At 35.5% G+C, this 26,724-nt stretch overlaps 1 protein-coding gene across 3 annotated transcripts in view; it reads left to right on the top strand.

Moving 5' to 3' along the window:
- Positions 1–26,431, top strand: part of ERCC6L2 (ERCC excision repair 6 like 2) — a 58,854-nt gene extending 32,423 nt beyond the window's left edge. For all 3 annotated transcript variants that reach the window (XM_009471728.2, XM_087741395.1, XM_087741396.1), the window contains 6 exons: positions 2,885–3,037; positions 4,170–4,250; positions 5,594–6,791; positions 7,508–7,662; positions 23,029–23,213; positions 25,206–26,431. In XM_009471728.2, coding sequence (XP_009470003.1) covers positions 2,885–3,037; positions 4,170–4,250; positions 5,594–6,791; positions 7,508–7,662; positions 23,029–23,213; positions 25,206–26,175 — 2,742 coding nt within the window. In that variant the 3' untranslated portion in view covers positions 26,176–26,431. The remainder of the gene's footprint in view (positions 1–2,884; positions 3,038–4,169; positions 4,251–5,593; positions 6,792–7,507; positions 7,663–23,028; positions 23,214–25,205) is intronic.
- The last annotated feature ends 293 nt before the right edge of the window (positions 26,432–26,724 follow it).

The following is a 26,724-nucleotide window of genomic DNA, read 5'->3' as shown; positions in this document are numbered from 1 at the left end:
ATTGTCGTTTACGTTGGTTTTATTATGTATGCTGTTGCTGTTACCTTCACTCATTAAGCAGAGATACATCATGTAGCAACTGTCAAAGAACAAAATAGAATGATATCTGTATTCAAGTTTTTCTGTAACTGTTGCCAGTTTAACTATGCAATATATGTTAATCAAGTTATGCAGAGAAGAGAACTGCAAAAGTTGTAGTTAGTATCTGCAAGCACTCTGATTCAGGCAGCTTTTTCTTTTGAAAGGTTGGAGAAAGAGAGCAAAAATGTTGCTGGTGCTCTAGAAGAAAAGCAAGAAGACATTGCTACTCTGCTGCCTTTGAAAGCTTGCTTGTAAAAGGAGGGTGAAACAGCTTGTAGGAAGAAAATCAGTGAGATACAGTTGTCCTGAAGAATGCATTGCATAGAAAAGGCAAAGTAGGTCACCTCAGTGGGCAAATGATACCATATATTAAAGAAACCTTTATGAAATTTGATTAATTAACCTAATAATTTCAAATTTTTGCCCTAAAATAGGAAAAATTTGGTATTGAGTCCTCAGTGACATGCACCCTCTTGTAGCTGGGTTATTTACAAGGAGAAAGTTGGAGGCTGAATGAGTGGGAAATGCAGTAGCAGACAGATTGTCATTATCCTCATACAGATTTAAGTAAGTGACAAATAAGAATAAGGTCCTAAAATCAAGTATTTGGACACAGTATCTGATTTCACAGAGGAGATAGTCAGAAACCCCACAGCTGGAAGATCAAATCTTGAGCTGCTCTCACTAATGTGTATGATCTGCTTTAAAATGTTACTTTCAGAAGTGTATCAGTGACTTTATCTCACTTAAATTCAATGTTTTGTAGAAGCCAAAAAATGAGTTCTGTTTAATTTTGACAAAATGATCTAAATAAGAGAAGAGGAAACTTATTAAGAAGAAATTAAAAATAGTAGGTGATGGGCTGATGTGCTCACAGGTAATTGGGCAGTTTTCAGAGACTCTGTATCAGAAGCTCAGAATGAAGATGATGTTGTTTTAAGAGTCGAAATCATATACTAATGAGACAAGTTAAATATAAAACACAGTAAGTCGAAAAACTGCTTTTGAGGGACAGTTGTCTAAAAAAGTAAAAGCTAATAATTTAGTTTTTTAACACATCAGGAGCAGGAATTGTATTGCTCTATGGGCATTACTTTAGCAAGGTTTACAAGAGTGTTCATTGCAAAAAAACCCACTTGATTTATTCTTTATATCCACATTCATGGAACTGCTTAGAGAGCATCCTATTCCAAAGTTTCTCTTGTGTGAAGTACTTTTGAGGATTCATTTCAACAGCAAGTATCAGTAGGAGAGGTCTCTGAAAGGCTAACAAAATTACACAGACTGTGACCAGCTATATTCACTAAAATCCTGAAGGAGCGAGTGATGCCTCGCAGAGGTCTTTGGAGTTGGTGATCTTCTAGATAAAGAAGACCTGGATGGTATGGTCTGTTTGGATTTCCAAAAGGCATGTATAAAACTTCTTGAAAAGCTCTTGAGTTTGTCGTGTGGGGATTTTTTTGTTGTTGTTCTGTTTTTGTTTTTTTAAGTTGACTTGTGTTTTTCAAGTCAAATAAGAAGCAATACACAGAGTAATTTTAAACCTGGGATTTCTTTTTTTTTCAGTCTACACTTGAATTGCATTCCCTGCTATTGCCACTTGAGCACAGTTAGGGAATTTTCAGTAAATTGTGAAGAAAATGCCTTTATCTGCTGTTGCAAATTCAGAAACCATGAGTACATGTGGACGTGTGGCTTTTGGTGAACTATACAAACATGCTCTCAGAGAGCTAAATATTGTCATCCATCCTTTTCACTAAATGAATTCATGTGATGAAAATGCTTTATCATGTTCGTAGTGTATTCTTACTGAGAGATCTATTTCATTTTAAAATTGCTGAATTTTTTTATTAGTAGTATTTGGTTGTCTGACCTAGCCATATGTGACTGAAGAATCTGATATAAATAAAATTGAAATCTAACATAATAGAAACCTGAATAAGTTATATATGTATCCTAAGTATACTTCTGTAAATACCATGCATAATTCAAGAAAGAGTAAACTGTGCTTAGCTAAAGTTAAACTTGACTGTACTGTTACTGGCCTACATAATTCGAGATGTGCTGTCTAGGAAAATGCATGTTCAGTGCTAGAACTAGAAGTGAGTAGAACTGAAGAACTACCAACTGCTTAGACAGTTACAAAAAATATTACAGGTCTGGTATCCATAAAACCATGGTTTTGACATTCTTCCACTTAAAGTCAAATATACCAATTATTTAAGTATTGAAAATTTGCAGTCATTGGAATGCAGCTAAACCTGCCTGGCTTCAAAAATGTTTTAATTCTGCCTGAGAAACTATTTACTTGTCTTTCCTTTTCACCTGGAAGATTTTTAAGTCTCTTCTGTTCAATTTATTTAGCAAGAGTGCATGATAATTAAAATATTCAGAGATCAGTAGGAATAATCTTGTGGCTTTTATTTTGTCCTTCCCAAGTAAGCATGCAATGCAAAGGACTATGAAAAAAAATAGTAAGAATTTGGTATTGAGGAAAGATGAGCAGTCAAGTTATAGAGGAGTGTCAGTAGTATGTATAGTGGGTGTCTGATATTAGACAACAATGAAGTAAAAGACTTGAAATATATATATATATTTTTAATTATTCAGTAAAACCAAGCAGGTTCATATTATACCGCAATCTATTATACCAATATCTGCCAGGGAAATTAAAACAAAGTATCCTCCCTTAGGAATTTCTGCCTGTTCCAACTAAAACTGTGGATATAATGTGGATGCCAGGAAATTCTGACATGTTGTTGGAGCAAACACTTCTGAAATCTCTCGTGTTGTTCTCTTTTAGCAACTTCACTGTGCAGTGGTTGGAAGTGAAAATGCCAAGCGGTATTTTGAGGCAGTACAAGGATCAAAGGAACATCAAGGAGAGCTTTTTGGGATCCATAACCTTTTCAAACTTAGGACTCATGGGTCCTGTCTTACCAAAGACATCCTGGAGGTGCGAAGTCCTACCCTTTTACTTCTGGATATTAGTTCTACATTTTTCCTTTCCTCATGAGATGTTTCCATTCAAAATTATGACAAAATACTTTATAAAACAGAGAAACTTGTCTGTCTATGCAGTGGCTTAAATGAAATAGGCATGCTAATTTCTTGCTCTGATGTAGACCAGATAAATTTCCTTAAATCAAAAAACCGAAAAAAGTTTGAATTATAATTTCCAAAAGTTTCTTAATGTATTTCTTTTCTTAATAAAAATGCCATAACTTATTTTTCTGATACTTTCACATATTGTCAACTTTGTGCACAGGTACTCTGAGCTAGTGGTGAATAAAAGGTGACCTTTTAAGCCAGAATTCTGATCATAAAGAGATTCTTTATGATCATAGTAACCTTTGTATAGTACATCTTGAGATTTCAAAAACTGTTTAATAAAATATATTTTATGCTGGATTTAAAAATGTTACAAGGTGGAAGTAAGTAACTACAGCTTCATATTTTAAGATTTGTTTCTTAGTTACTCTAAATAGACTGTTGGCCCAATTCCGTAGCATATAGTGCACACTGGTTTTAAGTATATGCAGTATTATACCTTTTTCTGTCCAGCATGTTTGCTGCAGCTAACCTGCATCTTGGAATTTATTGCAGCTTTATTCTGGGTTTCTTTCTGTCGTTCCCTTTATCTTGTTATTTTGCCTATAGAGGAATAAGCTGGGGAATGTAATATAGCAGTATAAAGGCAGCATAGCCAAAAGAGTTATGTGGTGTAAGAACATGTATTTTGGGGATACAAAGCTGAAAAGTTCTCTAAATTAAATCTAAATTAAAATGTGGTGTGTAATATGAACATTGTAGCAGGTATTCTGCTTTGGAAAAAAGTTTAAAATTATTAAAATACTGTATGCTTGAGATCCTCCCAATTTATGCAGTATGTTACTTCTCCTGCAGGTTATGTGTTAGATCAAAGAGCAGTAAGTGCCAAAATGTAAGTCTTAGTCTGGACTTTGCTGATTGTACTTCTTGCGCTTATATCTCTGTAGACAAAAAGGAAAACTATTTTTTTTTCTGGGCTTACCTTTGTTAACTTGAACAGAAACAGTTTTTATTCTATGCATTCTTGATTGTTTTAGAGGGAAGGGCGAGTAGAAGCAGGAGTCATGACAGCAACTACATGGCTAAAGGAAGAGACTCCTTCATGCAGCTCAGAAAAGGTGAGGTGTCTTTGTGGACTATGGACCAGAGCATGATGGGTCCCTCTAGTTCCTGATACTACAGTGGCAAATGTGGACAGTATGTTGTTAGGCTGGTAATGCTTTTACCCTAGATTGCACTTGCCGTCTTTTTCTGTCTGCTTACCCTTGGTTTTACATGTTGTAAAGCATTAGATAATGTCATGCTGTCTGTATTTAAAGTGGAATATTCTGAAGACCTAGTAATAGGGTATTCAATGACCTTTACAATACTTGGATATCCTCAGTCCAAATGAAGGTATTACTTACATGCTGTTACTACAGAGCAATATTGTTTACCGAAGCATTGCTCTGTAGTTTGTCTCACAGCCTTATGATAGGATATGACATGATATATGATATGACAGCCTTCTGATCAAGAAGTCAGTTGAGAATCTAACACCTACTGTTGTTTAGAGGATTTTCATTAGGGAATTGTGGAAAGGAGTACAATTGGTTTAGAGGATTGAAAGCTTGCTTCAGGCTTTTTGGACTGCTGTGGAAGACACAGGCTATTTAGTTGATGTAATCAGACAGTGATTCCCACCAAATCAGTGGTCTGTTCAATGCTGGCTTTTTTTCTTTTAAATAAGGTATGTAATCATTTCCTTCTGGAACAGGATTTCCCCCCCCCTGCCCACCTGTAAAGGCTGGGTTTAATAGGAGCCTCTAAGCATGAAAATATCATTAGATTAGATCACACTGAATGCTACTGAAAATTAGCTGCTGTCTCTTGTTGGAGGTTTCTGTGGGTAAATGTCAGTATTAATTTAAATCAGTATGCTATCACATTGGTCATAACCTCACATTGCTAATACATATAATTGCTAATATGTACTCATAGTTCTTTTAAACTATGTTAGCCCCCATGTACAAGGAGGTTGACCACCACTGGGAGATTTTTGGGTTTTTTATGAATGTCATTACACACTATTAAGGTTTGAATTGTGAAGTCACTTTTCAAACTACCTTTGACAGATGAAAAGTTGCAACAAGACCAGTATAAACTAGAAAAATATGGGTGTGGATTGTGAAGACATAGGTTTTAGCAGTGTGCAGCATATATAGTCTCAATTATATATCTTTGGTTATTTTCATTGTTGTTCAGCTAAAAATTTTGTTCTGCCAAAGACTTTCATATAATTTCTCTTTATGATTTGTTTTGTATTTGCTTTCTATTTATGTATTGTAATACCATTTTGTATATTTTTTGATTGAGTAACATAATCAAAATCCACTTTTTTTAACACTGCTTTGGAATTAGGTGTGTTCCATATATTATTTATATTTTAAATACCTTTGCTGTAAACTACTTTTATTTTTAGTATGAACAACCAGACTGTAAAGAAGATAAAGATCCTGGAAGGATTCAAGCACAATTAAAGAGAGAAGGAATGCATTTTTGTGATGACTTTAGTGATGATGATATTCTGGAAACTTCTGTGAAAAAATGTGACAGAAGGAAGCCTTGCAATGCAAATAGTTTAATGGTAGCAAAGGGACAGCTTTCCTTAATGCAGTGTGGATTCTCTAAGTTGTTGCAGAGAGAAATTGAAACTACCAAAGAAGAGTATAATTATTATAACTCTCATCATTCAAATTCTGATGATCAGACTATAAGAACAAATGTAAATAGCAAACATAGTGATTTTCAGAAATGTCAAAGCCATGTGCGTGTTTTGGAGCATGGGAAAGCTGCTCAGTCACCAGATGGAACTGATAAACAAGGTATGCGTAGTACAGACTGGCTTGTTTTATCAGGCTCTGAGGAGGAAGAGGGCAGAGAAAACGAGGATCAATGCATTTCAAAGCAGAGTGATGTAGTCATTGAAACAGAATGGAGTTCTGAAGAGAATGATGATATCGTCTTTCCAACCCAAGTTCCAGCATACCAGCAACCAGTGCTTACTAAAAAAGCTGAAATTTACAGGTCAGCACCTGAAAATTATGAAGAGTTAGCAAAAGAAAAAGATGGGTTGGTATTTAAGGGAGACAGTAGGCAACTTGGATTCCATAGTACTGAATCAAATTTCAGCAAAGTCATGTCTTATGAAGACATCAAGAACAGCACAAGAGATTTGAAAGGGGCAAGTGACATAAGTGATGAGTCTGATGATATTGAAATTTCCCATAATTCTGAATCAAGAAAGTTAAGAACTTTCAGCTTTCCGAAATGGAAAGAAAGACCGACCCATAACAGTGGACTAGGTAGCGTCTCCAAATCTCTGCTACAATCAAAGAAGCCCGATAGAAAAGAAAAGGAAAGTGATTCTCAGAATATAGATGAATTTTCATCTTCTGAAGATAACTTACCAGTTGAGAAAATTCTTACCAGAAAGCAAAGCTATAAGTATAAAAGACAGAGAGGTAGAGTTCAGTTGGGGTCTAAAATGCTTCATACTATTCAAGATACCTCTGTTGCACAAATGAAGTCTAGCAATTATGCTGCGCGTAAAACTTCTGCAAGTAAAACTGAATTTGAACATCGAGAACAAAAACTGGAATCAATGGACAGATATTTAGGTAACTAGTCACTTTGATTTTATTTTAACTACAGTAGTAACATACGTTTAATTTATCATTGTTGCAGGTTTTAAATCCTTCCTGCACTACGTGTTTTTGTTACAATATACCAATAAATGCTTTGCTAAATTATTTAGTAACGTCTTTCTGTATCTCTCTTTTTATGTATTAGTCTTACTTTCCTGTCTTCTGAGGTGATGGGTTGCTTTGTAATATTTTGTTAAACACTTACTGTCCATTGAAAGATGCTAAGATTGAAGATATATTAAGAATTCACAAATCTAAATATTTGAACTGTAAAACCTTAAGTCTTGACAGGGCTGTTAAGTTTGGGTTTTTTTTTCATGTACATAAGTTTTTATTTGGGTGATATGGGCATTTGAAATACCATGTAGAAAATTTGATTCTGTTAGAGACAGCTTTAAACATTAATATTGCAGCCATTAAATCATAGATGCTTTGAAACTTCTCCTTTGTCCATCTGAATGAAACCACACTGAAATGGAAGCAGTATTAACTTTCTGGTTAAATCTGAATAAGTCTAATGATTATTGTTCATTTCATAGAGCTGAGAAACTTGGTGCTGCATGAAATCATAACAAATTTTACAACTTTCATGTAAAACTTTTTTAAAATTACAATATCCTTCAGTGCAGCTGTGTACCTTCAGGGTTTTGGAATATATCTTTGATTATATTTTTCTCCTAATATATCAGATGGTGTTCAAGAAGTGGCATATATTCATTCAAATCAGAACGTGGTTGGATCCAGCAAGGCTGAGAATCACTTGAGCCGGTGGGCAGTGCGAGATGTATTTCAATTGAAGCAGTTTTCCCAGCTCCCTGCTAATGTAGCAGTCTGTAGTGCCAAGGTAAAGAGAAATGTTTGGGAAATGTTGTTTTTACTGTTTTTATCCTCATTTTTCATCTTAAAAAGTTCTAACAAACTTGTTTTTCTGTTAATGGCCACCATGAATGATCAAAGCCACTGAGGATGGGAGGAAGAGGCGGCTCAAATGGAGATCTAATAAATTACTTTTGTGTTTTGGGGTTTTTTGTTTTGGTTTTTTTTTTTTTTTTTTTTTCCATTGGCCAGCTCTGAAGAGTTGGGAATTAAGCAGCAGATCATCCTCTGTGGGGTTTTTCTGAGAGAAATGGTAAGATTAAAGATTGGGTGTTTGAAATAAAATTCTGTGCCATCTTTTTCTGATTTGAGGCTTGAAAAAACTTCAGTTTGTCCTGGATCCAGTTAACAAAAATCCAGTTGCCACAGTACATGCCAGAATCTCTGTGATGTAGAAAGTCAAACATTAATCGGTTTGCAGATTTCTTTTGGGGGGTGGGCACATGCAGTTGCTATAATAGGTTAAAGTAATGGTCATTATTGTCTATGCTTAATGTCTGAAACGTAAAAGTAGAGTTTACTGGGAGTGCTCATTTGCAGCAACAGATACACTTTGTGCTTTTTGTTTGTCATGCATCTTGTTTAATTACATTTGGAATACATACAAATCTGGAATAAATTCAGGTACAGTTTCCAGGTTTTTGTTCTTATTTACATAGTGGTTCTAATCTACTCTGATTATCTGGACACTTTGTTGTTTGCCTTGTAATAAACATTTGCTGTTTCCTGGACTGATTCTTAAGATAAACCACAAGCATAGAATAAGTAATTGGTGAATGTGCAGTTTAGTCTTTACAAACATACTAGCAATCACTATAGAAATTGTAGACAGAAAACTATGTCGTTCTGGGGTGTTGAACATCCGTAGTGGCTAAAAGAGTTTCTTCCAGTGTGGTTGATGTACTGTATTTAATTAAGCCATTAGCAGGGATGCCAAAGAATTTTTGTACTGGGAAGATCAAACCAGGACAACCAGTAGAAGTGAGGCTTTTTCAATTCTAACACGTTTGCATTAGAATGTCTCTTATTAAAAGAAAAGTTGGTCAAAAATACTCAAGAATAGTGTAGAAAGGTCCTTATTTAGTGGCAGTGGCTGGCAACATTAATAAAACTAAATATAAATGAAAAAAAACTTTTAAGAGGTACTCTGAATAAATGTCTGTTGATCCACGTATCTTCAAAACTAGTTTGTGGGAGTCATTTGTATTGTTCATGTAACTTACATCTCATTATTTAGTCTGTGTGACTGCAACTATTAGAAATTAACCTGTCTTGATTAACTTGTCAGTCAATTTTTCTAAGGTATGTATTTTTCACTCAGAAGCCACAGTAGTATTGAGTCTCTTGTAGATTTAAGTAGGAAGAAAAGCATCAGTAATTATGGAGGAGGCTGCCTCTTCCTTTGCTTCCTGTTCTTTCTTTGCCATAGAAGCACTAATCTAGAAGTAATCCCTAGATGGCTGCGTATTCTTAAATGTGAAGCTTTGGATTTCTTGTGCTCATCTTAAAAAGCGAGCTGCCAGAGCTTCATAGACAACTTTGAAATATGATCTATTTAGAATGTTACTGCTACTATTTTCCTTTCTTCATTATTTTATTTTTATTTTAAAAGGCATTCTATGAAAAACATGATCATTGTTGCTCGTCTGGCCATTAGTCTTTGCTGGTCATTTTTCACTTATTTGCTATCAGTTTAAGCTAAGACATTCACTATCAGAGCAAATAATTGTGTTATAAAGAGAATGTTCGTTTCAGATGAAGTTTAATAAAAAAGTTCTTCAACAGGTTAAGGTAGTATTATGTTTAATATTAAAAATACAGCTGAACAGTTCAGATTTCCATCATTATTTTTGGTAAAAAAAATTATAGTATTAAATACTGGAGTGTTAATTTTAACCTCATAGTTATTGAAAGAAAAACAAACCTTTTGTCAGCTGAAATTTCTCACAGAAAAACAAAACTTTTGTGAGCTGAAATTTCTCACTGATGTTGCTTTCTAGCATCATTGTTCTAACTGTTTCTCAGAAATTGTGTAGCTGTTCCTGTTCACTCTGGGTATCAATGCTCACATTCTTTTACAGTGCATTTATATTGAAGCTTTATTTAATAGCATCATGAAAGCTCCTGAATATTGCCCTGATAATATTTATGTCCCTTTTTAAGCACGTTAAATCAATATGTGTTATTTCTAAGGAGGAGTGATCAAAAAAGGACCTCTTCCTTTCATTTCATAGATAGGTCTCTTTGGGACAAAAGTAAAATATACTTTGTGCAGTTCACTTCACCTCTGCCAACTGTTGTCTTCCTGCTTTGCGGTTTTGCTCTGCAATCTGTCTATAATAATGCATTTCTGACTTCATAAAGTTTAAATAAATTTTTCAAGAATTGACTAATATCTCTGGGAAAGGGATGCAAGAACACTTAAAAACTGACAAAGTATTTCATTGAAGTGGATGAGTTGTAAGTTGGGAAATACAGCTTTTCCTGCAGATCTTGGTTGAAGACTGAGTAAAACATTTTTGCTTCCTTCTTACATATGAATCTACAATGACAGGTGTAACAATGTTATAATAAGAAAAAAGTAGTAAGTAATAAGCAAAAATAATCAATTAAGATAACCTCTTGTAAGAACATTGACATTTTGTTTATTTCTTGCTATTGACTAGTCATCTAATCACATTTTGGCTTCACTAAATTCCGGTGAACTACATCCTAGCTAATTTATGGAAATGAGGTGAATATGAGTAACAGCAAAAATAAGTTGCTGGAAGGCAATATAGAAGTTGAAGTTTTCCTGGTTTTCTACCTGCAGTAGATAAAAGGAATATAAATTAGGTCTTTTAGTCTTTCCTTTTGTTGCTGAAGCATGGAGATTAATGGAGTTACTCGAGTTGCAGAAACTGCTTCAAACTGGAGCAGACCGCAGAACCCATGAGGATTTTTCCTTCAAAGGGAGAGAGGTTGCATGGGAAGAAGATCCTTGAAAGCCAAGGTAGAAGGGATGGGAGGCAGGGAGTTTTGTTCCACAAAAGAGAACTTTGAAGGTATGTAGAACATCTTATTTAAGAACATAACTAACTAATGAATAAGTAAACTTGCATTTAAGTTGGCTAAAAAAAGTGTAAGATTTGAACTTTGGAATAAGAAAAGATGTTTGTCTTGGTGATAGTCTCTTTCCTTAATTTGACTTAAGATCTATGTTAGATCTGGACTGTTGGCACTAATGTAATTCACAGTCAAGTCTTTCTTAACCTTTTAAACTGTAGGTTTCAATCAAGCCTATTTTTTTTTTATCCAGTACTAAGTCAGTCTGTCCTTAATGTTACCTGTACTAGTATTCATATACTCCAGCTACCTTTTCTCTGAAGTAATAGAACATATTATTTTAACCTGCTAGTGTTCTGTACCATTAAAGGCTTAAGGGAACAAAATCTTCGTTCTTTTTATGGGAAATAGGTCTTGCTATTATTGCTTGCTTTGTGCTCCAAGTTCCGTAACAGTCCTGGTACATGGCTTCAAGACTGCTGCCGAGCCTTTGACTCCTCTTTCTTCTGAGGTGGTAGGGAGTGCCGTCATACCCTGTTTTTGTATGTTTTAAAAGGGTTGTGGAAATTGACTAGTTTAGCTAGAATGTTCACCTTTATTATCCTGAATGCTTATTTAGTGTGTATTCCCATAAATTCTATGTGACTACCAAAAATATAGTTAGATAACAGCAATCAGAACATGAAGTCTGCTCTCAAGAAATAAAAGTAGAACATGAGAGCTCTCCTACAACTTACCAGCTATGAAAGGTGAGATCAAATCTAAAAGTAAGAAAAGTAACAGTATAAAGTATGCATTAATTATACAAGCCAGAGAATAAACCATATTTTGGTTTAATATCATTACTCAAAGTAAGTCCTGTCCAGCGTCTGAATTAAAGATAGTTATTTGAAGATTGTTTGTCTATGACAATAATAGAAGCAAACAAATATGAAAGGTTTTATGGCATGATCCTGAAGAAACTAAAACAAATTGTGGTTTTGGGAATGTATTCCCTTTATCACAGAAGTCCATGGGATGGCATAAAAGTGGAAGAAGATTCTGTAGCTGTAGGTGAGCTGGAGTAGCATTTTCAATGAAGAGAGATACTGTTGTCTTGTTATAGAGGGAGCTTTCATAAGTAGTCATCTATAGTAGTGGATATCTGCTTATACTTTATTTTGCAAGTATAATCAGGGAGGTACTTAAAAGACTTTTTATAGATACGGTATTTATAGGGATATCTAGAATTACAGTAAAAATATTCTAACTTAGTACCAACAGTTCCTGAATTGTACATGTTATCCTGTGTCTGAAGATTGTTCATACTCTGACTGTTGACCACAACTTGCAGTGTCAGATCAATGTAGATTTTGAGAAGAAAGGACAGAAGAACAGTATGATAATGGTCCCTCAAACAGTTGATGTTTCTGGTAGTGGTGCTTATGTGGAAGGCACTGAAGCATCAATAATTAGAAGTGTTTAAGAGCTTCAGTAATCAAAACAAAGCCAGGGATTTTTGTTCCATGCAGAAGTGTGGCAGACAGCTGTTCCTGAAGACGTTTTGGAGATACAGATTATACATCTCAACTTCCTCTGTAGTTCTAAAAATGTATTGTGCATCCCAGAACCTAAGTGTCTCAGAAAGCAGTCAAGCATCTCTTTTTTGCACTGGCAATTTATAATCTTTCATAGCAAGTCATAAGCACTGAAGCAGAAATTATGGTCAGTTCTGTGATGCCATGGTGCGGGGAGAATCACACCAGGCTTCAGTATTGTAAACATCTGAGGGTAGAAAACGTATGTCATTTAGTGTGACAGATATCCACTGCATTAAAAATTACTGGGCTGGTCTTTATTGCTTCCTTATGCATATGACTACAAAATACACTTGATCTGCTATTTTATAGATAATTAGTAAAGGTTTTCTGATCTTCTATGTAGAAGTCTGAGTGAAGAAGATTATATTAGAAATCAGTCTATTGGAATAAATAACTTGGTTTTCCTGCATTATTTTGTGTGATGTTTTTAGGCTGATTTAATGACATGGAGTCATCTTTGTTCTGCATTTTAGTTTCAATTCAAGTCTCCTGTTTGCACATGTATGCAAATAGACTTGGTTAAAAATTGTTTTTTATTAAACAAGCGGAAGACTATTGTCTCTATTACCTATTATTGCCTGTTAAGAAGATAGTTATTCATTTTCTTTTCTGTTTATCTTGTGTAACTACAGAAAGAAGGATATTGAAAACAAAAGCTTCTAAAAGAAAACATGTGAATTGAACCTGTAGACTGGACATGGTGGACTTTCAAAGCTAGACTATAATTTTCAGAGCAGACCTACAGGTATTAGCCTTTTAGGAAAAAAAAAAAGTATTGAGTCATTCATGTGATATTTCACTCAAAATTATGCTGGCATTATTAATTTGGGGGAAAAAGTGAAAGTGTTAACATTTTCTCTAAGACCTTAGTCATCTACTAAGTATTTTTAGAGATTTTGGGTTTTATTGACCCTTTTTTCTGCTGAGTTCCAGGTTCCAAAGCAACCTGGTTGATTTTCAGTGCAGGAGCTTGTTACTTTGTTTTTTGGATAACTTCTTATTTGTGAAGCTTTTTCTTAGCTACCGTAAGAAATAGAAGCCTCCCAGAAGCAAGAGTAAATCTTATAACGTTTCTAGCATATTTTGAAGTAAATGACAGCATTCCTTAATTAATTTATGTGTTAATTGGCAAAAACAACCTATGTGAAATGTTTTACATAAGTAGAGAAGTCTGGAATAGGCTTTATGTAGTTCCTATAAAGCTGAATTTCTGAAGTTATATGTAGTCAATAGGAATCTTGGGGGGGGGGGGTTAGAGCATGGGGAAGACTTTGGAGAAGGCTTTTGGAGGCTTCACAAAAAAAGACAAAAAATGGGAACAGGAGATACTAAATTTGAAAAACTGATGATGTCCCACATCAGAGCTAATTTGCACTTTTTAATATATGGAAAAGTATTAGTCACAAGAACTTGTACTGTACCTGTTGAGTATATGGAGTCTTTTTTTTTTTCAGTCAACTGCATGTTTTCAACTTAAGTTTACTTAAAGTTTTACTGAAAAGAAACGTACAAAGACAGCCATTCAATTGAGGATTAATCACTATGGCAACAAAAATGTGGTGACTGAAAAGGGGGAGGATGTATTCTCCCCTCAGCTTCCTGCCAGCTGTCATATTCAACCTCTGCGGCATGAATTCAGGCCAAAATATAGACTGTGACCAGCTCTAAGAAACTATATCTGTATTTTTATAAATTGGTACAAGAATCGCACTATAAAAGAAGACTTAATCCTCTGAATTGGATGACAGACATTTGGCACTCTTGCTAGTGTTTGACAGAGAAATAACGGGATGCTTTGTGGTAAAACCTGGATTAATGGTAAACCCCTCTTTATGTTATTGCAATCTGGTGTAAATGAGAGAACTAAGCATGCTGTCAGCCTATGAAAAAACATGCCCTTTGTATCTCCAATGCAGATTTAAGTGCTGTTGAGAATACTGTAAATACAAAAGTTGTGTTATTAAGAACTCCTCTTTATCGTATTTGTATTACACTGACATTTTGTAGATTATTTAAACAAAGAGTTTCTATCAGTTATAGTAACTCCGCAGTGTGTTTGCACAGCTTTCAAATTCAACAAGTTTAGATAGTTGTTTACAAAGAGTAGGCTTTCGGGAGATAACATTCCATTATCCTTGCTCTTCTAGGATGGGGAATGCTATTCAGCTTTAAAATAATTGTTCCCAAATGATAGGCCTGTAATGCTGCTTTATTAAGTTTACAGTTTCAGCTTACAATGGAATTAACCATTTCAGTATGGCTTTTTTTTAAATGCGGTGAGTTCGTATGTGGCATTCTGTGAAGCATGTAGTTGCATATTCATTATGGTGTATGTGCATGGCTTTCGGTTTTGGGGCTGTTTGGTGGAGGGGTGAGAGGGCGAAAGAAGATAGGTGCAAGTCCATAGGCTTCTGCTGGAATAAGCAATTACCTTAGCTTTGAATTCTGAGACAGGCTAATTATCTCCTCTCATCCTCAATAGTAATAATAACTATATTGATTTATGGTCAGATTTTTGGTGCAAGAAAGTGATAAGACTTATAGGCGTTCTTTTTGTTAAAGAGTCAACAAATTAAAGAAAACTGTTCCCAGTGGGAAATTCTTGCTCTGCTACCTGACTGAGAAAAAAACAGACTCGGAAGTAAATGCGAAATAGAGAGAATACAATCTGTCTTCAGTTGACTTAGTAGTCAATTCTCCACTACCAAGAAAAAGATTAGAGTTTATGGAAAGTCCTTGGTCTCAGTTTATACAAGCAGAAAAGCTAGATAGGACAACTGGGGGAAAATACCTACATATTACTCTGATAAAATTTCTTTACTTTTATCAGCAGGTATAGCTGAATACTGGTCTTGGTGTGGGCAGAATATTTTGGAGGAATAATTTGGGCCCAGAATAAGTCTAACATTTTTTTGTAGCTTGAAGAATATTTCAGCTATTGCTCTCCTGTGATAAAATCAAATGTTAGATACCTTTGTATTGAGAGCCAACATCCTGATTAGCTTTGTTTAGTTCAGAAATTTTGAGCATAAACGTGACTGTCCTACAGTATTCTAAAATTTTAAGGTAGGTTATCTTCATTTTCTAAGACAATTGAGGTACTGACTATTAGCTATACAATTACCTCTAATTCTCATTCTACAATCCTGTTTTGTTAGAACAATAGACAAATTCAGTCTGAGTAAGACTGCTTTTCAATTAAGAAGGTCAAATTCAGAGGGAAAATTAATGTCCACATCAGAAATCATTCTGAAATACGATAAGATTCAGGCTTACTTCAAACTATGGCATGTGTAAGTCACCATAACCCTCTGAAGTACATAGTTTGTTTAGGAGTGTATCCTTGTAAGTAGAAAAGCAATTCTGGTTTATTTAAGAATCAGGTGAAAGTAGAGACATTATTTGATAACTTTTATTTATTATCTTGACCTCACTTTAAGAGAAACTACATGAAGTTTTAAGTCGATGTTGTTATACTTTGTCTTTTTGGCATGCAGAATAACTTAGGAAGAAATTCTTGTTTGACCTGTGTATGTGTAAAAGAGAGAAGAAAACAAGACAAAGAACAAACAATCAGGTAGCAGACATTCCAAGGTACATATGTCCTGACAAATAGAGGAAACATAGGTAAAATAAAAGCAGTATCTAAGAATAGCATATGTTCAGGAAAAGCATATAGAAAGGTCATAGTAATTCATAGAATCATAGAATCGTTAAGGTTGGAAAAGACCCTTAAGATCATCGAGTCCAACTGTTAACCTGTCACTGCCAAGTAATTCATACATATTATGGGAAAAGCTCCCAGGGAAAAAAAACAAGGAAAATTATAAGGGGGGGGAAGATCAGCTGAAATAATTTAGAATTGTAATTTGAGTAGGTAAATTCACTGTAATGCAGTATCACCTGATCAAAATAATAACTATCATCCAAAACCCACTGGAATGCACAGTATATCTGGAAAGCCATGTGTTTTCTCAGGTTTTGAGGGGAGGGGGAAAATATAAAGTAGAACATGGCATAAGGGTTTGTTATTAGCTTGCAAGCTGTGTTTTAAGAGGACAGTCATAGTGAATTCACTGTTTCATGCTTTTGTATGACTTAGGTGACTGCAAGGAAGCTAGAGCTTTGAGAAGGCCTTTTTTGTTTGTTTTAGAAATGAAAACAAACAATGAAACTGTGCAATGGAAAGTATCCTGGATATCTGGCAGCAGTGGTTTCATACATACCTGAAGAGAAAAGCCTGTTAACAGCTGAAAAGCTGTGAGTGGGAAAGTGAGAGGGAGTTGTTGCGGACTGGAAGTCAGTATTCAGGAAGATATTTACCATAGTGATTCTTTGGGTAGTCAGGCAGTAAGAGAGGAAGATGCTCAGACATAGTACAACTATCGCTGAGGAATAATTATGCAAATGTATTTTCAACTTCAGATTCAGGCTTTTGAAGGAAGTTCATTATCCTCTAAGTCTGCTGACTTGAATTGCCACAAACATGTGACAGCTTAGAAAAACATGTATTGCTGAATCTCTGTTTCTCTTTTTTTCTCTACTAATCTTACTCCTAGCCTCTGCTCACTTGCTCTCCCATACATTTTCATCTTCCTGTACTTAAAAAAGTGAACATTGTTCTCTTTTGACTTGCTTGAAGGGGCTAAAGAGAGGAAAAGGGGAGTCACAGGCTTAAGGTGGCCAGTCGTCTCAGTCATGTCTGAGGATGCTTATAATGGATTAGCATTCATTGCTCCAGAGTGTAGAGCCACCTTTTCATGCCTGTTGTAGGAAGAACAGATACTGAAATTTTGTACTGTCAAAGATATGCAAAAATTGGTTTTGGTAGGTATATACTATTTTTAAAACTGGTGTAACTATGCAGCAGGAGACAGATTGTCACATGGAGCTAACAGATCCAAGAGTTGTTGCAGATTCAAGGTGGAATCTCCAAGTAGAAGTTAGTGCTGCATTGTGGGAGTTAAATTCTTGCTTGATGCTCAGGTGCATGTCTTCATTCTTCTTGAAGAGTGTTACTCTTTAATGTGAGCTGGTGTGGGACTCTAAATGTGCAGATGCTACCATTTTTGCTGAACTCTTGATTACAGCCTGCATGTAATATGTAACTCAAAGAAATGGAAACTCATTTTTGGTATCCAAAACTTGCTGTATACTTTTAAGAATAAGAGACATACATAACAAAAGAAGTGGTGGAGGAAAATATCTTCTGTGGTAGGAAGATAAAACGTTTTTATGTTGAAAACCCCATAGACTAAATGGAACATGAAAAGTGAAAATAAATGCTTTCTTTGATGTATTTTTTTCATGTGTGGTAAGAGTCCCTAGGTTTTCTGAATACTACTTAAACTATTTTCTGCACATCTACGTAGTAATCCCTCTTCTTTCCCATTGCAATATATGGAAAGCCTCTTCAGAGTAAGTGCAGTAAACGAAGAGGGGATAGGATAAGAGAACAAGCATAAGACGTGAAGGAATGGCTGCACTTTTACATGTTATTTTCTCTAGTTTGCAATAGCACTTCACAATTTCATTTTACTGTGCTTTCATCAACTTTATTTCTTTCCATTTACTGGGATGTTTTCTGTACTGTAACCTTTTCTCACATAACTTTTTGAATCAAAAAATGTTACCTTCTACTAAACAACTTGCATCTGTGGCCCTTTGTCTTATATGTATGCATATGTATGTCTTATATGTATTATATGTATTCTTTTTCTTTTGAACTTTGCAGATTTTCTTGACACTATGGAAGTGCATAAAGTTGAATAAAACAGTACATTCAGTAACTAAATAGAAATTTTTTGTCTTTGATATCGAAGGAATTATTTTGCTGCACCTTTTCCCCCCTGCCAAGGAACTAGTTTGAGAAAGGATAATGTGAAGAATGCAGACGTGTAATGGTGTTACAGATAATTCAGTATAGGTGCACTTAATTTATCAGATGACGAGTAAGTATGTGGTCAACTTTAAGTGAAACTTTTCCACTTTGAACAGTGGAAATTTCATAACATGCGCTGCCAATGCATAATGTCTTCAATATCGTTAAACATTTAGTAAAGACTAACTGCTTTCGTTGCTGTCAATCTTTCTGTAAAAATTCTTTTAAAATGCATATAGCAGATACTGTATGCTGTACTAAGTATTTCTTTAGCTTTGCATCATGTATTTCAGAAGGCTAATCAGAAGGTGTGCTATGCAGTGCATGAAGGATGTTTTAACACAGTATGTATGTATGCGATGGTATAATTTTTGGCAAGAATGCTTTTGGATTTCTATACTATGACTTTCGTTGTCATTCAGAATAACTTGTTCATAATCATGTATTTGAAACTTAAGCATATTTACGTTTTAAAGTGAGAGAAAAACATGCTAGTACTTATTTAGGCACTGAATGGAATCTTAATTCCAGGAAAAAGAATTTGTGTCGCTATTTGTGCAATTTGAGAATTTTGACTATATTTCTTCTCCCTGTGTTAAATTGGATAAGATTTTTCAGTAGTTACGTGGCTGAGCCATAAAGCAAAGCTAGACTTGCTATTTGGCAAAACTGTTGGATTTTTTTGACAAAAAAAATTTTACTTGTTCTTATTAATTCTCCTTTCTTTCTTTCTATTGAATCACTCTTTCTAGTCCTGAGATATGCTTATGGACTGATCACTATCATCTTTCCAGTTTTCCAATAATGATTTGAAAATGCTGTAGTCAGATCTTATCGTTAAAATGGTCTTTCAAGAAGTTCAGCAACACTTGTACTTGCCCAAGTATATTAATTAATATACAGTACTTTAAGTTAAATAAAGATAATGTGTGCTTCCAAATGCACAGAGTACTTCTTCTGTTGAAGGATTTTTGTTTCCTTTATTCTATTCTTTTGGTCATAACATTTATTAATTCATGAAGGGTCTGACATTCAATAATATTAAAAGATTGTTAAATGTGCTAGTATAAGTAGTGTAAGAACAAGAGTCAGAGGTTCCTAGCTGAGTCAAATCGTATTAATTTCAGTCTGTCTTTGCACTATTGCCTTATGCATATGGTATACTTGATAATTCAGATGAACAAGACCAGTGCTGTAAAGTCAACATGGGATTTCATGTAGGAGCAAATAATGGAACACTCACACAATAGTTTCATAGAGAAAGTGCTCCAGGAACAAAAAACAGAAAGCTGTTGAAAGGAAATGTTTATCATGAAATAGATTTCAATTGGTGAGTTAAAAGACAAACATTGCAAGAGAATCGGAAAGAAATCAGCCATGAGAGAGAAGAATTAAGGAAAGTAATACATGGAGTCAAATTCAAAAAGAAGCAAAATAGTGTGGATGTTGACAGTGCTGGAGTGTTGACTGAAGTTTTCACTTTTATTTTAATGTAATGCTAGTAGAAAGATACAGGAAGTATTTTCATCTATATGTGTGTAAAGCTTACCTCTAGAGCTCGTCTATGTATTGCTCAGAGTAACAAACTTCAGATTTGACCTTTAATGAACATGGAGACGTATTAAGAAAAACAGAAATAAGTGTTTTCATTTTACTGACAAGATGTTTATTGTTTTTTAAGAAGAAATTATTGGATTTGCGGTTCGGGAGGCTGGATTTAAGTTGTCAAACTTTCAAAAATGTTCACAAGTTCAACAGAGAGAGCCAGTTGTTGTGTTTCAGCCTAACTGGGTGCCATTTAATCAATTGACTTTGCTCCAGAGAGCTGAGCAGTTTTTCAAGAGCAACTCACAGTAGCCGTGGGCTTTCACTGGCATTAGCTTCTGCAGCTCTTGGGTAACTTATAGTAATTTTTTCTGCTTTCAGGAAAAACCTTTGAGTGGCTAATTTAGGTAGAAGAGGAGGAGCTCTTTGTGTGTATATGGTGGTATTTTGCTGTTGGTCTTTTGGGTTTGGCAGTGTGGGTAAATGTACTTAAAAGTTTTGTACTTACAGAACTAAATATGCCATTTGTGAGTTTATTTGCAATTAGAAGTACTTTTTACATTAATTCTGACTCTCTAAAAGACAAGCAATTTTACAGCTTTCAGTGTGTTTACAACATCTGCCTTTTTTCCCGAAGATATTTTTAATCATAGAATCATTTAGGTTGGAAAAGACCTTTAAGATCATCAAGTCCAACCGTTAACCTAGCACTGAATCTTCTGTGTTTGAACTGACGTGTAAACTAAAGTATGCCTCATATACTTTGGTCTTGTGTAATAAGAGGTAGATGGATACACATATATGGGGGTTTAAAATACTTTTAAGACAGGCATTGATGTGGTTAGGCTTGTATTCTACACAGGTTATGCTTGCTTGAATTAAATTATGCAATCCTGATTTCCTGACAGCGTAACAAATACGCTAGGTCTTATCATAATGAGATCTGAATACCATAACTATTTTTCATGAAAAAATTCCATCCAAATAAATATATTTTAAAACTAGCATTGCTTTCTTCTTTCAAAATACATTTTCCAAGTAAAGTTCTGTATTACCTATGCATATCTTAAAAAAAAAAAAAGTAAACATTTTAAATGCATATAGAATTAGCAAGATAACTGCAGAATATTTATGCTGTACATAACATCTGCTAATTCAACCTTAATTTTGTTACTATCATCATAACGTTATTATTGGGAGATAGGGTTTTTATCTTACTTGGGGCCTTGGTTTCAGTTTTGTGTAGTATAACTTTTAATAGCGCAGTGAAATTTTAGTCTTTGGAGTTGTGCATTTAGCTTAAAGAGTGAAAATTAATGTCTGTAAGTCCCTTACTATTAACATCTCTCTCTCTCTGTATGCTAGTTTGAGGTTACTTGCCAAAGTAATGGATTGAGAACAGATGTTAGATCCTAAAGCTCAAGAACATCGTGAACAGCCCATGGAAATAAAGGAAGTGGACGTGTATCAAATAGAAACACATTGGGAAGAAACATTGTAGTTCCAAAATCAAATTTTGAACTGCAGATGACAAAGTGTGAACACAGTTTGTGTTTTCATCTCTCAAGTAGTGTTAGTAAGGGAACTGAAGACACCACTAAGCAGTTATTCTTTCCCCTGATCTCATTTAAAAAAAAAAAAGAGAAAAGTAATGTTGCTTTTCTGGTTTTCCTCTGTCTTTCCCCACTCTTCAAACACATTCTTTAATTTTCATATTTTGCTTGGCTTGTCTTTTGGGAAAGGGGAAATTTTGACAAGAATTTGTGAGAATTTCTGAAAAATAACTAAGGTGTAAATAGGATTATGATTTTGTGCAAGACATTGACTGTCAATGCATGATGAGTTCATCTGTAACACAATCTTCTTGAATTTGATTAAACTATTAGCTTTTTATAACCATTATATTTAAAATTTTAACCTCATCAGCTTTAGTCTTATAAGTTTTATAATGAAAATATAACGTGTAATTTTTTTCCTGTTCATTTACAGGTAAGTATAGTGATACCTCTTCCAAAAGTATCTTTACAACTCTGATTTTGTGTGTGTGTGCGCATTAGAGATTGTGATATTGAAAAAAATGATTTTACCTTAACCTCGGTGTCTTTGAATAGTGTTGTGATTATTTACGGTTTTTAATTGAGTGTTAAATTGCTAAAGTAACTAAGAGTTCTGAATACGTACTGTGCAAAAATTGTGAAACATACATTAACAAGCAGGAAGCAGTGAATCCAAATAATATATTCGTCTTCATACATAGTATCTTCCTGGATTAATTGGCCAAGAGGGCCAATGGCATCCTGGCTTGTATCAGGAATAGTGTGGCCAGCAGGACCAGGGAGGTGATAGTGCCCCTGTACTCGGCACTGGTGAGGCCGCACCTCAGATACTGTGTTCAGTTTTGGGCCCCTCACTACAAGAAGGACATCGAGGTGCTGGAGCGTGTCCAAAGAAGGGCAACGAAGCTGGTGAAGGGTCTAGAGCACAAGTCTTATGAGGAGCGGCTGAGGGAGCTGGGGTTGTTTAGCCTGGAGGAGAGGAGGCTGAGGGGAGACCTTATTGCTCTCTACAACTCCGTGAAAGGAGGCTGTAGTGAGGTGGGGGTCGGTCTCTTCTCCCAGGTAACAAGCAACACGACAAGAAGAAACGGCCTCAAGCTGCGCCAGGGGAGATTTAGATTAGCTATTAGGAAAAATTTCTTCATGGAGAGAGTGGTTAGGCATTGGAACAGCCTGCCCAGGGAAGTGGTGCAATTGCAGTCCCTGGAAGTGTTCAAAAAACGTGTATGTGGTGCTTAGGGACATGGTTTAGAGGTAGACCGGGCAGTTAGGTTAACGGTTGGACTCAATGATCTCAGAGGTCCTTTCCAACCTTTCTGTGAGATGCTGTGATTCTCATTTATCTTTAAGACTAAGCTATTAACACAGGCATTTTCTATTTATAGTAATATTTGGAGGTTGTAACTGAGGTTTGAGTCCTGTGGTGCAGGATTAAGTATTTCTATAACCCCTGTTTATGCGTTGGAGACCTTAGAGATCTTTTCATTTAGCCTCACAATTAACCTGTTTGGGAAAAATATCCCACCTTCTTAGAGGACCAAGGCTTGCCTTCAGTGTCCCTGGAAGTTTGTGACTTGAGTAGGGAGTTTACACTGCAGCTCTGAATCCCATTCTTAGCACTCCAACCATTGAGTGCCAGCAAAGAGTGACAGAATTGAGCATAATAGAGCTTGTCACTATGTCCCAGACACAGCTGTTTTGATGATTTCCATGTCTTATTTTACTAGAAAAATGAAGAAAACCCAGAAGACACAGCAGAGAAGAACCTTATTAAGGGAGGGCAAGAAAAGTTGGCGAATAATAAGCAACATCACCTGTATGTTATGCATCCTGTGACCCAGAAAAACAAAAAAGTACACAGAGTAGGTTCAACCACCTTCTTGATTGGAAAGACACCCAAAGGAATCCGCAGGTGAGACTATTTCAGTGAGTTGGAAGTAAAATTCTAAGCTTGAGGCGAATTTCCCTGTGGGCAGTTGGTTTTGTCTTTGTTTCAACCATGCTCAGGGAATATTGATGATTTTCTGTGGTAAGAGCAGAACTAATGGGAAACTTCCACTCACACTATACAAAGACTACCGTAATTGATTAATAAAATGAATTGAACCCACAAATCACTTCAACGTGTTGATTCAATGTGTCATATATTACATAGCTGTGCAGATGTCATCACCACCAGTATTCATGGTATGTGCGCCATGCAATACTACAAACCAATGTTTAAACTGCATGGAATAAAGAAATTCTATAGTGTGAGCTTCTGACTGCCTACTGGTTTTGCCCAGCTCTCATCACTTTCATTGAAAGATTGTGTAAAAAAAAAATTGGACCTTGTATTTATTTTTTAACATGGACCTCAATATTTTTTTAATACTGCTTTTAATATGTTGTTTCCCCCCTCATGTTTGTAAAGGTAACAATTTTGATGTCTCCTTGTTTTCCCTTCTCCCCTAAACTATTGCTGCTATTAATATAAATACTTAAATTCCATTGTTACATAGATAGAAGTTCAATAACAATAGCCAGATGGTATGTGGAAATAGAAAGCGGAAAGCTATAGCTAACCAGGCAAACCTATAGAACTGGGATTTGGTATATATTTTTAATTTAGCCTTGAGACAAATTAATATATGAGAGTTGGTATCTAGGTAGTATCTAAGTGTTAAGAATCTGTCATATTAGCCAGCTGGCCTCCGCTATCCAAACTGTTATTGTTGAAGTGCCAGACTTGCTAACTGTTACAGATACTGAAAGTTCTAAATATTTAAGAGGCAGGCAGAGGAGAAGCCTTCATATTAAAAATACTCAAAAGTGTAGTCATTGTTATCAATAATTTGTTGAGTGAAAATTTTCAAAGGCAATGAAGTAATTAAGGATGTTATTCCAAAATCCTGAAGCCGTATCTAGCAAAAAGCTTAAGCACATTCACTCTTAAATGTTAAGCAGGTCATCTGTTAGCACCTCGCTCGTAGTTGTACTTCGTAGTACATCTGCATCTATTGTGCAATGAATGAGGATGATTAGGTCCCTCAGTTTGCAGTGTTGTAGTTGTAAGGCTGAGTGGGAAGCTGTCTGTAGTCACCACACACAAAGGGTATAGCTGGAGCTAGCCAAGCCAGTCAAGCAGTATTTGAGGCCAAACAGGGTTAAATCTCACTGCCTACTGGAGCTCTTGTACAGGAAAGGCAACATGCTTCATACCCGTTCTCTGACAAGGGAGCATAAACCCACCTCACCAGCCTTCCAGTTAGGTTACCTGATCCCAAACTATGGCTAACTTGATTAGGATGATCTCCTTTAGTTGGAGCTTGGCCTCTTAGCAGAAACAACTATTCCATAGCTCATTAGATAGGATGGAGGGGCCAGTCCCTGTCTCCTATGAATGTGTTTATCCAGCTTTTGTTTAGCAAGTCTTTTAAAAGGAGTTTGAGCAACTATTTTGTGTTTTTTGGTTTGTAAGTTTTGTCGTCGTGTCCCGTCCCCCTCCGTCGTCCCACCCACCCCCCCCAAAAAAAAAAAAAAGAAAAAAGAAAAAAAAAACCCAAAACAACAACAACAACAAAACCCAAAAAAAACCCCAACACTCTACAATCTCTCCATCTGCATCCTTCTGAACTCTGGGCCTTTGGTACAAAATCTGACCTACAGTGAAAGTCAGTAAATCTTTGGGTCATAAGCTGAGGAAATCACACTGGAATTTGGGATTCAGAAGTCACTTCAGTTCTTCTAAGGTCATTATTCTTTCTTTTCTTTGCTAATAAAAAAAACCCAAAGCTCCTAATAAGTTACTTCTAGTGATTACTTTCTGGGATATGTGAGGTACATGAATTGAATGAATTGCTTGAAAGCTGCTTTTGTTTCTAGTCAAAGGTGTCAATGCATTTTTCCTTCTTGATAATTACAGGACACAATTTGAGGAAATGGTATCCCACTTTAATATGGGATCAGTGGAAGAACTGGCAGAACATATTGTAAAAGCTACATCAGAAACAAGGCAGAAGATGTTGAAGGAGTTCTATGTTTCCAAGCATCCAGAGGTGGAGTCTTTCTTCCCAGTTGAGATACCAGCACAAGCTTCACATGGCTACGAGGAAAGAGAATTGGGTACAACACGCTCCAGAAAAAGAAAATCCATTGTTAATTTTGGAAGATCTAGATCTTCATCAGCTGAAGGCCTACTTCTGAGTGGAACTACAGAAACACAGAGCCAGCAGAGTTGTAAGGGAGAAGTAGAACAACTTCACAATGACTCCTACGTGCAAGATATGTGTGTTGCTGCAAAACATAAACAATCACACACTGTTACTACTCAACATATCGAAAGGAGAAACAGTCAGGCATTTGAGGATTTTATAGCATCTGGCTCATTAAGCAGAAAATCAGAAATAATTGAGGTGCTGTCTGTAAAAAGTTGTGAAGGACAGCAGGACTCCAAAGGAACACAGCTGCTAAGAAAAAGATCCCTGTCGCAGTCAGAAAATGGGGAGAGAAAAGCTCAGATTTGTAAGAAAAAGTCTTTTGTGGACTTACTTGGAGATACCTCTATTCTCAATGACCTCTTCAGAAATGATGGAAATGGGCCTACAGAATCACCAAGGAGATTCCCTTCAGGGCAGGTAGAAAAATCAAAGGAGAGACCAAAAGACTTCTGGGACATGCTGAATGAGCAGAATGAGGAGAGCCTCAGAAAGCTCACAGACATAGCAGTCATAGAGAAGCTATGTGAAAGAGCACTTCATCCCGCAGTGACAGAAGAGAGAGAAGTGTGTGAAAGTTCTCTTTGGAAAAAAAATGAAAATTTTCTGTGGAGAAAATACAGTCCAGATGATTCAGATGAATCATCCACTGCTACATCTTGTAATGTAGTAAAATGAAAGTTTTCTATGTGAGTTGCACTATCATTATCTTAGTTAAATATTAAAATATGCACAACTTCAGCAGTATACAGCAAAACTTGATACCTTCATGAAATTAAAGACAAAGTTATGAATTCATAATTATGATAATATGGATTTACATTTTACAGATGTTAACAAATATGTAATTACATATGTAATATATAGTATATATGTACTACATATTATTGTAAGCTATGATATATTAATTTTAAATTAAACTTTTTAAAATGGTCTGAATGCACTTTGCTTTCTTTCATTCCGATTTTATTTCTAGACTCAGTAGCAGAACTAAGTAATTTTTCCCCTTTTCTCCCATTTGGACACCCTCAGTCATGTCAGCAGAATCTAATGATACTAAAAGGATTTAACAATGATGCTCCACATATTTTCTGACCTACTAGAGACTCAGGGACTTCATGAGACAGGGATGAATTCTTTGTGTCTAATAACCTTTGGATTTTTTTCTTCTGTGATTTTGCTCAGTCTCTCTTTGAAGCTGTGGAGCTTCTCATTATCTTCAGTATC

The sequence above is a fragment of the Nipponia nippon genome, unplaced genomic scaffold (assembly GCF_047370975.1).
Source record: "Nipponia nippon isolate SJK-2023a ecotype South Korea unplaced genomic scaffold, ASM4737097v1 scaffold_8, whole genome shotgun sequence".
NCBI classification, from domain to species: Eukaryota; Metazoa; Chordata; class Aves; order Pelecaniformes; family Threskiornithidae; genus Nipponia; species Nipponia nippon.
This window is presented reverse-complemented; position numbering and strand designations above follow the sequence as displayed.